The following is a 12492-nucleotide window of genomic DNA, read 5'->3' on the forward strand; positions in this document are numbered from 1 at the left end:
ATTCAGGACAACTTCAGTTTCCTTGCAGCCCTCAAATAACACAGTGTCTGGTGACCATAACAATGAAAGGGGATGCTTCCACATTAAAGGCACAGAATCTGATCACACGAATAGTATTAGACTGAACTACATGAAGTAACGAATAGTTGATCATTTTTAACCTACAGAAAATGGCAATTTTATATGTGTAATACATATATATTCTTATATATTCTTATTTGTATATTCCTATACATATGTGCAGTATATTCATGTGTATGTATGTATATGAATATAGTTCAATCTATATCTGTATGGGATATATACACATATGTATATGCCCCAGGTTCCATATATCTTTTTATACAGTCCATCTATGTTTGTATATATACACACATATCACCATATATATTTGAATATATATGCATCCCATCTCTGACAGCTACATCAGCTACATGCCTGTGAAATTTATATCATTTATGCTGTCATTTCCTAAAAGTTTAAAAGCAGAAAGAACACTAATTCTTAGTACCATAAAGATTTTGTTGTAAGGCTGACATGTGTATTTAATTAGTAAATGTATGTAAGGTGTTAGTCGCTCAGTGGTGTCCAACTCTTTGCGACCCCATGGACTGTAGCACACCAGGCTCCTCTGTCCGTGGAATTCTCCAGGCAAGAATACTGAAGTGGGTTACCATTTCCTTCTCCAGAGGATTTTCCCTACCCAGGGATCAAACCCGGGTCTCCTGCATTGCAGGCAGATTCTTTACCATCTGAGCCACCAGGGAAGCCCAATAATGTATGAAAAACCCTTAGCAACGTGCTGGTAACGTAGTATAATAAGTGTTCACCATCATTATGAAAGATAGTCTGTGGACTATTTTGTTTGGGGAGCTATCCTGACATCAAGTGGTGTTAAGCCATTTCTAGAGGACCAATGAGTTTATAGCTCTAGGTCAATGGCACTGACCAGGGTCCCAGAAGGTGTGTCACAAGGCTCCAACACCACCACCTCAGCCCAGAAACACCTGAGAGCAATTTACAGAGACTCATCTACTGTTTCTGCCACAGTGAAGTATTATGGTTTGGCGCCATCTCATTGTCATAAACTATCCCAGCAAGTTTACAGAAAATAATCTCCCAGAAGAAAGGGACCTTGCCTCTCTTATCCATTGCTGCATTTTCAGTCCTGAGTAGAGGGCAGGTTTCAGACTCAATGTTCAATAAATAATGGTTGAATGAAACAGCAATCATTCTCTGGCCTTTGTGCACTGAGGTCTTGTTGGCTACTTCTGGGTGTGATGTTTTCCTGGATCCAGATTGGGATACAGCAAGGATGCATGCATCCACAGGGGCTAGAAATGAATAGAAAGATAGTTTAAAATTCATTGTTTTCTCAGAAAATGCAGTTCAGAATACATCCCTACCATTCTTCCTGATGTTCCTAAACCCCCTTTATCCCCAGCACAGAATGAGACCTGAGAACCAAAGCAGCGTGTCCGAGTTCCTGCTCCTGGGGCTCCCTATTTGGCCAGAGCAGCAGGATGTGGTCTTCGCCCTGTTCCTGGGCATGTACCTGACCACAGTGCTGGGCAACCTGCTCATCCTTCTGCTCATCAGGCTGGACCCTCGCCTCCACACCCCCATGTACTTCTTCCTCAGCCACTTGGCCCTCACTGACGTCTCCTTCTCATCTGTCACCCTCCCTAAGATGCTCATGAACATGCAGACTCGATGCCAGGCTATCACATACGCAGGGTGCATTTCACAGGTGTATTTCTTTATATTCTTCGGTTGCCTTGACAGTTTCCTTCTTGCCGTGATGGCCTATGACAGGTATGTGGCTGTGTGTCACCCTCTCCGCTACACTGCCGTCATGAGGGATGAGTTTTGTGTCATCCTAGCGGCTGGGTGCTGGCTCGCCGCTTGTGCCCAAGCTCTGTTGCACACCCTCCTTGTGGACCAGTTGACTTTCTGTGCGGGGACTGTCATCCCTCACTTCTTCTGTGATCTCGCTGTTGTGCTCAAGTCCTCCTGCTCCGACACCTCCCTCAATGAGCTGCTCATCCTCACTGAAGGAGGACTGATCTTCACCTTGCCTTTGGGTGGTATCTTGGGCTCCTATATCCGTATGGCAACCATCATCCTGAAGGTCCCCTCCTTCACAAGAATCTTCAAAGCCTTGTCTACCTGTGGTTCTCACCTCTTTGTAGTGTTTTTATATTATGGGACTATTGCAGGTGTGTACTATTTCCCCTCATCAGGCAACTCCAAAGTCAAGGACATAGTTGCTTCATTGATGTACATGGTAGTCACTCCTATGCTGAACCCCTTCATCTACAGCCTGAGGAATAAGGATATGAAACATGCTCTTCAGAACTTTTTCAGGACCATGGGCACCCCTGGCTATCGTTAGTTCCTTCCCTATGTCATGGGCACTCATAAGGCTGCAAAATATGTTTCCTTTAGAAGTTGTAACTTGGAAAAATCTTATCACTGACACCATTTTTCTCTCAGCCTCATTTTATATTTTCTCTCTTCTTTTTCTTCACCTGATTTTTTCCCCCTATCTGCTCTCTGAATTCTATGTATTAATATTTCTTTACTGAAATTCCAAGCCCTCCTATGATGGTCACTGCAAGCTGTGAGACTTTGAATCCACTTCCCTGAGACTTTAGTTTTCTTGTCTCCGTATTTTTCTTCAGTAACCTTCTCTGTCTGGTACTGATATCAACACATAGTCATATGAATTTTCTTAATACCACCAAATCTCATTTATTTCATGTGTGAGGAATTCAGAAGAAGTTACCAAACTGGTTTATCTATGGAATGGTATCAATTACAGTTGGCATTAATTCATATACAATTTTAGCATGCAGTTTATTTAATCCTCAACATCAACCTCTTATAAGGATGCTAAGATTTTCCAAATTTACAGAGAAGCAAAGAAAAGTCCAGGCTCTCCAGGTGGCACTAGTGGTAAAGAACATGCCTGCCAATGCAGGAGACATACACAACAAAGGTTCTATCACTGGGTGAGGATGATCCCCTTGAGGAGAACATGGCAACCAACTCTACTATTCTTGCCTGGAGAATCCCATGGACAGAGCAGACTGGCAGGCTATAGTCCATAAGGTTGCAAAGAGTCAGACACAACTGAAGTGACTTATCACACACACACAGACGAAGTCCAGCGAAATCAAGTAAGTAGCTGCCCTTACTTACATGTCTCAGACATGACTTTAAAACCATGTGTTTAATCAGATTATTTTATTGCCATTATCTTGATCTCTAATGCTGTTTACCAGTTTGGATGTTTTTGTCCTTATGTAAAGTATACAATAAGTACTCTTTTGTGGTCCACTTTTTTGGTTCAGTATCACTATGGCTAACTCAGTCTCAAGGCTTTATAGTTTTCTAACATGTCTATATGCCTTCATGTATTCATCCATTCTAGTTCTGATTGACATTTGGATTGTTTCAAGTTTGGGACTTGTATATATACCTAAGAATGGAGTTCGGGGTTCACAATGAATGCATATTTTCAGCCTTAATAGTTTTCATCAGAAAGTTAAAGTGTTTGTACCTATCATCCTTGTAACATATGAAACAGTGTGGTCCACTTCCTCACCACATTTATACCATCTGTCTTTTCCACTGTATACATTTTTATGGGTTTGCGGAACTGTGTTATGATTTTAATTTACATTTGTCTGACAACTCCTATAGTTTGTCCCTTTGCCTCTACTTGTTAATCATTTGGGTATCTTCTCTTACAAAGAACCTGTTCCCAGTACTTTAGCGCTGTTTTATTGGGTAGTCTGCTTTTATAAATTACTTTCCAGGAATTCTTTAAATATGCTAGTTATGACTCCTTTTTTGGATATATGACTATCTATATATAGTCATATATAGAGATATATATATATATATAGAGAGAGAGAGAGAGAGAGCTTTTTCTGTCATTATGTGGCTTGCTTGTTCACTGTATTAATGATTCTTTTGCCAAACAGAAGTTCTAATCTTAATGTAATATATATTTTTCCAATCTGGTTAATTCTGTTTGTGTCCTGTTGAAGAAATCTTTGTCTATCTAAAATTCATAAAGATATTACTCTAAGATTAATGTAATATATATTTTTCCAATCTGGTTAATTCTGTTTGTGTCCTGTTGAAGAAATCTTTGTCTATCTAAAATTCATAAAGATATTACTCTAAGATTTTTCCTTTTAAATTGCTTGTTTTATCTTTAATATGCTTTGATATTTGTATTTAAAATCCATCTGGGTTCACTTCTTATGTATGTTTCGGATATGGATTCAGATTAATTTTTTTCCATATGAATATCCAATAGATACACAAGAATTTACTAAAAATTATATCCTTTCTCCACTAAAGCTACAAGATCATTTTATCACTTTTATCATAAATAAAATGACTGAATATGTTGTCTTGACTATTTCTTCCTTTCATTTAAATTTTAGATTCTGCTTGACAAAAACCAAATCCAAACTATTGTTATTTTATTTGGGAGGTCATTGAACATATAAAACAGCTTGGGGAGAACTGCCATCTTTAAAGTGAGAAAACTGTAGCATGCAATCAGTTACATTCTTTTTCGTCAACAAATAATATTTCATTGTATGGACAGACCATGTTTTATTTATGCAGCCTTCGGCTGCTAGACACTGAATTCCTTTACAGTTTTTTTGGCTATTCTGAATAATGCTGCTCAAAATATTTGTATACAAATTTTTGTGGGCCTGTGTTCATTTCCATTGGATATATACGTAAGATTGGATTTTGAAGGATCATATGGTAAGTCTAAATTTAACTTTTGAAGAACTACCAGGCTGTTTTCCAAAGTAGCCACACCATTTTACATTCCCACAAGGAATATAAGAAGGTTTCAACTTCTCCACATCCTCACCAGGACTTGAAATTATTTTCCTTTTTGGTTTTCATTATCCTAGTGGGATTGAAGTGGTATCTCATTATAGTTTTGATTTTTAGTTCTCTGTTTTTTTTCCCATTTATTTTTATTAGTTGGAGGCTAATTACTTTACATCATTGCAGTGGTTTTTGTCATACATTGAAATGAATTAGCCATGGATTTACATGTATTCCCCATCCCGGGATCGGATTTTTAGTTCTCTAAAGATGCTGAGCACTTTTTCAAGTGCTTATTGGCCTTTTTCAGGGAAATGTCTATTCAAATCCCTTGTCCACTTTTAAACTGGATTTTTTCTAGCAAGTTGTAAAAGTTATACATATATACTTTAGAAGCAAGTCCTTTGATGACACCACCCTTATGGCAGAGAGTGAAGAGGAACTGAAAAGCCTCTTGATGAAAGTGAAAGAGGAGAGTGAAAAAGTTGGCTTAAAGTTCAACATTCAGAAAACTAAGATCATGGCATCTGGTTCCATCACTTAATGGGAAATAGATGGGGAAACAGTGGCTGACTTTATTTTGGGGGGCTCCAAAATCACTGCAGATGGTGACTGCAGCCATGAAATTAAAAGACGCCTACTCCTTGGAAGGGAAGTTATGACCAACCTAGACAGCATATTAAAAAGCAGAGACATTACTTTGCCAACAAAGATCCGTCTGGTCAAGGCTATGGTTTTTCCAGTGGTCATGTATAGATGTGAGAGTTGGACTATGAAGAAAGATGAGTACCAAAAAATTGATGCTTTTGAACTATGGTGTTGGAGAAGACTCTTGAGAGTCCCTTGGACTGCAAGGAGATCCAACCAGTCCATCCTAAAGGAAATCAGTCCTGGGTGTTCATTGGAAGGACTGATGTTGAAGCTGAAACTCCGATATGTTGGCCACCTCGTGTGAAGAGTTGACTCATTGGAAAAGACCCTGATGCTGGAAGGGATTGGGGCCGGAGGAGAAGGGGACGACAGAGGATGAGATGGCCGGATGGCATCACCGACTCGATGGGCATGAGTTTGAGTAAACTCCAGGAGTTGGTGATGGACAGGGAGGCCTGGCATGCTGTGATTCATGGGGTTGCAAAGAGTCGGACACAACTGAGCAACTGAACTGAACTGAACTGAACTGAACTGAACTTGCAAATATTTTCCCATTTCTCACTCCCATGAAACGTGAGTTGACTTTTCATTTTCTTTATAATACTACTTTAAGCATGAAGGCTTTAATTTTCATGAAATCTAATTTTTTTTTCTTATGGTACTTGTGTCAGGTCTAAAAAGGTTTTGTCAAACTCAAGGTCATGGAAATTTAGCCCTGTGTTTTTTGTAATAGTTTTATGTTTTAGCTCTTACTTTTAAGAATATAGTCCACTTTGAGTTAATTTTGTGTATATAGAGGAAAAGGAGCTCAAATTTATTCTTTTGTATATGTTCAGTTTTCCTAGTGCCATTTGTTAAGAAGGTGTTTCTTTCCCACACTGAACTGTCTTGACACCTTATCAAAATTCAAATGTATATAAATATAAGGGATTACTTCTGGGTTCTCAGCTCCATTCCAATGATCTACACATCTATCCTCATGCCTGTATCATACTATCTTGATAACCACAGTTTTATGTTAAGTTTCAAAATCTGAAAACAGAGCATATGAATCCTGCCACTGTTCTACTCTTTCAAGATATTTTTTGTTAGTTTGGATATCCTTAAATTTGCATATGTAGATTAAGATCAGCTTGTCATTTTCTGCAAAGAAGCCAGCTGAGATTTTGACAGAAATTATATTGAATAGATATATAGATCAGTTTGGGGAGTCTTGCTACCTTAACAATATTAAGTTTCTTAAGCTATGAACATAGGTATATTTATACCTCTAATTTATTCCTACAATACTTTGCTGTTTTCAAAGAATGAATTTTGCATTGATTTTGATAAATTTATTCACAAACATGTTATTCTTTTGGTGTTATTGTAAGTAAAATTGTTTTGTTAGTTTCATTTTTCCTTGCTAATGTGTAGAAATACCACTGAGTTTTGTATATTGCACTTTGCAATCTTTTGAACTCATTTATTAGTTCTCATAGCTTGTTTTGGTATTCTTTAGAATCTTATATATATAAAATCACCTGGAAATAAAATTTTTCTCTCTTCTTTTCAATCTTGATACCTTTTACTTTCTTGCCTAATTTCACTGGCTAGAACCTTCAATAAATATTGAATAGAAGCACTATTGTTCCTGAACTTACAGAAGAAAGCCTAGATAGAGTCAATGGCTGTACAACACTGTGACTATACTTAATGCCACTGAATTGTGCACTTAAATTGGTTAAAATGGTAAATTTTATGATATGCACTTTTTACCATTGTAAAAAATTATAAGTATATATATACAATGGAATATTATTCAGCCATCAAAAGGAACAAATTAGGGTCATTTGTAGAGACATGGATGGACCTACAGTCTGTCATACAGAATGAAATAAGTCAGAAAGAGAAAAACAAATATTATATGTTAACACATATATGTGGAATCTAGAAAAATGGTACAGGTAGACCTATTTCCAAGGCAGCAATAGAGATGCAGAGAATAAACATGTGGATCCAAGAGGGGCAGGGGAGAGTGGGACAAACTGGGAGATTGGGATTGACATGTACACACTACCATGTGTAAAATAGATAGCTAGTGGGAACTACTATAAAGCACAGGAAGCTCGACTTTGTGTTCTGTGATGACGCAGAGGGGTGGGATGGGGGTGATGTGAAGGAGGTCCAGGAGGAAGGGATATATGTATGCATATGTCTGATTCACTTCATTGTACAGCAGGAACTAACACAATATTGTAAAGCAATTGCATTCCAGTTTTTTTAAGTATAATTTATTCCATAAGCAAAATAAAGATTAATAAAAAATGTAATATAAATCCTAGAAGAACAAAAAATAAAATTGGAAGAAAATGATTTAGAAAAATAATGGAGACAAATCTATTCAGAGTTAAATATTAACAACTTCATATTTCAAGAGTCTATAAAGTAACAAAAAGGAGAGAAAATAAAAACCTCCATAGGCTTAATACATTTTAAGAATTTTAAAATCAAAGAGAAAATTCTGAGAGAAAAGGAAGTTTTCTTACAAAGGAACAGTAATCATAGTCACAACAGACTTCTTAATAGCTACCATGTATGTAAAAAGACAATGACATGTTTTTAATGCAAAGGGAAATACAGCTTTGATCCAAAAATTTTATATCCAGTAAAGTTGCTATTTAAATGTAGAGATGGTTTCAATTATTTTTAGATGTATAAAGCCTCAAAAGTTTTGCCACACAAAGAAATTTGTGAAGGAAATACTCAAATAAAAAGAAAGAAAATTTTTAGGAAATTCTGGAAGATGTGTGGAAATGCAGATGTGGAAGCAACTTAAATGTCTATTGACAGAAGAAAGGGTAAAGAAGATGTGGTACATATATACATTGGAACAGTACTGTCATTTGAAACAAAGATGCCATTTGCAGCAACGTGGAAGCACCTAGAGATTATCATACTGAGTGAAGTAAGTCAGGCAGAGAAAAACGCTTACCATATGATATCACTCATATGTGGAATCTAATTTTTAAAAGATACAAATGAATTTATTTACAAAACAGAAACAGACCTACAGATATGGAAAACAAACTTATGGCTACCAAAGGGGAAACACTGGAGGTGTGGGGGGAGATAAATCAGGGTATGAATATGCATGTGATACTTTATATATATATATATATATATATATATATATATATATATAACCTTATATATATATATATACACACATACTTACATACTGTATATAAGATAGATAACCAACAAGGATCTACTGTATAGCATAGTGAACCCTATGCAATTTCCTGTAATAACTTATATGAGAAAAGAATCTTTTAAAAAATGAGTCAATATATGTATATGTATAACTGAATCACTTTGCTCTACACCTGAAACTAATTCAATACTATAAATCAACTCTACTTCAATAAAAATTAAAATAAAAACACTCAAAAAATAAAAAATATCCTCTTGATGGCAAAAAAAGATCAAATATTTCTTTAAAATTTAGGCTCTTCTAAAAGGGTTAAGCTAAAAGAAAAATTCTAAAGTATATCCCTTATAAATAGTATTAAAATTTTTATACATCATTATCAAAAGATAATCAACCCAATAAAAATGGGCAGACTCTTCTAAAAAGAAGATATAAGAATGACTAATAGGCATATGAAAATGTGTTCAACATTATTAAGAATTGGAAAGATGAGAAGTTAAACCAAAATGAGGTACCACTTCATGTACTTTTATTATAGAACGGCAAAAACGTACTTCTATTATGGGAGAATATTTTTTTTCGGGAGAATATTTTTGACTTATTTACCTGAAAACCAAAGTTCAGGGAAGACAGAATTTCGAGCCACAGAGTGAGTTCATTTAGAGTTTGAGGACTGGGACCGGGCAAGGAACCAAGGTTTTTCCCACAGTGGTTACTTTAGAGACCGGTATTCCCGGATGTCTCTGCTGCTTCCAACAGGCAGCTCTGGGGATTGTGACAGACACGACACGTAGATAAGTTCTCTTTTCCTGGGCTTCTCTGCAGTCTGGTTGACTAAGGATCTGGAATGGCCTGCCCTCCTTTCTCCTTCATCGGAGCAGATGAGGGTTCCCTGTCCCTTCCTTAAACAGAGGACAGGAGGCTGTCTTTTCATCTGGCCATCAAATATGGCTTATCTACTTTTAACAAGTGAGAACTGAGGGCACTAGAGTCAAACCTCTGTCTGAACGTGAAGAAATGATGACCCTTCCTGGCCCACCTCAGGACAGACAGTAAGTCATTGGCCATACTTCCCCCTTCTCGGTCAGTCGAGGGAAACAGAGCGATCTGCTGGAAATAGTTGCAGGAAACCTGTTTCTGGTACCTGTTGTAGTGTGGGTGTTCAACAGATTACAGCAACTTTTTAAGATTCTATTATTTTCTCATTCATAAAATGCAAGTTGTATTAGATGGCTTATTGGGCTTTAACGTGCTCTTTCACTGTTCTTGCTCATATATGAACATGTGTGTTTCGATTTTACAAAAATAGTTGTAAACATACATGCTGTTCTGAAATTTTACCTTTTAAAATTGGTGATTAATTATATAATTATTTTATTTATAATTATTACATATTGTATTATAAACTACATTAATTATTTTTATTTTATTTTATTTTTTACTAAGTTAAATATTGTTTGCTTGACTGTTATTACTCAGTGAAAAAAACAAAGTAACATGTAAAAAAACGAAAGCAAAGTCCAGTTCAAAGCACACTTTTACATGGTACCTGACATGTTTCATGGGGATGGTTGAAATAGTTCAAAGGAGCCTCAGATATCTGATCAAGTGTTGACATCCATCTATAACTTTATAAAGAGTCTGATCCAAACTGTCTTTTTAAAAGTGCACAGTTATAAATTGAAGCTTTACCAAAACAGAACTGTCAAACCACTTTTATTTTTTTATACAGGGGTTCAGAGTATTTCCAACACAGCATTATTTTACTTTCTTGCTATTTATAATAACATTTATTTCATACAGAATTCCAGATACAGACAGAAGGAACCAGACGGGCACCTATGGATTTCTTCTCATGGGCCTCTCTGAGCGTCTAGAGCAGCAGCCTCTCCTGTTTGGGCTCTTCCTGGGCATGTACCTGATCACCATCTGGGGGAACCTACTTATCATCCTGGCCATTGGCTCTGACGTGCACCTCCACACCCCCATGTACCTCTTCCTGGCCAACCTGTCCTTCTCTGACATTGGTTTTATCTCTACGGTCATTCCCAAGATGCTCAATAATATTGGCTCAGGAAGTAAATGGATTTCTTATGGCAGGTGCCTGACACAACTCTATTTCTTTGGCCTCTTTGCAGATCTGGACAACTTTCTCCTGGCTGTGATGGCATTGGATCGCTATGTGGCCATCAGCCAACCTCTCCATTATGCCATTATCATGAACTCCCAACGCTGCATCTTGTTGGTGGCTGGGTCTTGGGTGGTCACTACCTTCCATGCCCTAGTGCACACCCTCCTGGTGACCAGGCTTTCCTTCTGTGGCCCCAATATCATCCCCCACTTCTTCTGTGATCTGGTCCCACTCCTAAAGCTCGCCTGCTCCAGCACTTATGTCAATGACCTGGTGCTCATCCTTGTGGCAGGAACATTGTTGATTGGACCCTTCGTCTGCATCCTTACATCTTACTTTTACATTGTATTGGCTATCCTAAGAATTGATTCCCCAAAGGGTAAGCAAAAGGCCTTCTCCAACTGCACCTCGCACCTCTCTGTGGTCTCTCTGTTTTACACCACAGCTATCAAGGTCTATTTATGTCCTCCATCATCCCCTTCAGGTGGAAAGGACCGAGTCTTCTCAGTAATGTACACGGTGGTGACCCCTATGTTGAACCCCTTCATCTACAGTCTGAGAAACAGGGATATAAAGGGAGCACTGGGGAAAATACTCAGAAGAAACATGCTTAACACTCTTTCTTGGGACAGAAAGGTCCAAATCTCCAAGATTCGGAGTTGAGGGTTGAAAAATGGTCTAAGAGCCTAACCACTATAGTGTCCCTGAACCTGAGACTTCTCTTTTCCTCATATTTACATTTCAGGGAAGGGACCACTGACACCAGTAACCACTAATCATCCCTGTGAAGTGTCCATGCTCTGAGCAGTTTGCTACTCACTTTCACAAAGGTTCTTGCTTATTTTTACTAGATGCCTACCTGAAGTCCACCAGTAGGAGGCTTGTGTGTGTGTGTGCGTGTATATATATGTGTGTGTGTGTTATATATATATATATTATGTATATATATATATATATATATATAAAATGTGAAAATGAAAGTGAAATTCTTATTTCGCTGAAGTCACAAAGGAACTATGGAAGATATCTCTAGTCCAAGAATACAGGAGTGATTGTGATTGGTAGAATGTAACACAAAGGAAATAATCTGACACTTTATCTTAAACAAGCAGTGATCTATAGAAGAATGAGGATGGGGTTGTAAATTCTGGGTTCCAATTCTGGCTTTGACATTATATATTGTATAACAGCTGGATAATCACTTAATATCTCTGAGCCTTAGTTTCCCTATTTGTAAAATAAAGTGATTGCATTATATGAGTTGAAGCCCCTGCATACATGTTCCCCAGTTCTAATAATATTTAGAGTTATAGTAACAAGAACGCAAGACAACGTCAGGAGTTACAAGTCAGAACCAAAGCCGCCACTTCACACGGTGTAACTTTAGGAACATTCTTTCTCTGAGTTCTGCTTTCAGGTGTACAGAAAAGTGATTCAGTCTTACTTATATAATGTTCTGATTATTTTCCATTATAGGTTATTACAAGATATTGAATATAGTTCCCTGTGCTATTCAGTAAACTTCTATTAATTATTTTATGCATAGTAGTTTGTATGTTAATCCCATACTCCTAATTTATCCCTCCCCTTCTCACTTTGCCCATTGATAACCATAAGTTTGTTTTCTATGTCTGTGAGTCTGTTTCTG

General features: G+C 37.3%; 2 protein-coding genes across 2 annotated transcripts; both read left to right on the forward strand.

The window, feature by feature from the left end:
* The first annotated feature begins 1450 nt into the window (after positions 1-1450).
* On the forward strand, positions 1451-3812 carry LOC110146660 (olfactory receptor 1J4-like). Its single transcript, XM_020907584.2, has 2 exons — positions 1451-2357; positions 3745-3812. The coding sequence occupies exons 1-2, from the start codon at positions 1451-1453 to the stop codon at positions 3810-3812; spliced, it is 975 nt and encodes a 324-aa protein (XP_020763243.2).
* A 5721-nt stretch (positions 3813-9533) lies between these two features.
* On the forward strand, positions 9534-11507 carry LOC110146661 (olfactory receptor 1f45-like). The gene is made up of 2 exons (XM_020907586.2): positions 9534-9765; positions 10517-11507. Exons 1-2 carry the CDS (start codon positions 9731-9733, stop codon positions 11505-11507), a joined length of 1026 nt encoding a protein of 341 aa, XP_020763245.2. The 5' UTR covers positions 9534-9730.
* Positions 11508-12492: the final 985 nt, after the last annotated feature.

Source organism: Odocoileus virginianus, chromosome 2, assembly GCF_023699985.2.
Source record: "Odocoileus virginianus isolate 20LAN1187 ecotype Illinois chromosome 2, Ovbor_1.2, whole genome shotgun sequence".
NCBI classification, from domain to species: Eukaryota; Metazoa; Chordata; class Mammalia; order Artiodactyla; family Cervidae; genus Odocoileus; species Odocoileus virginianus.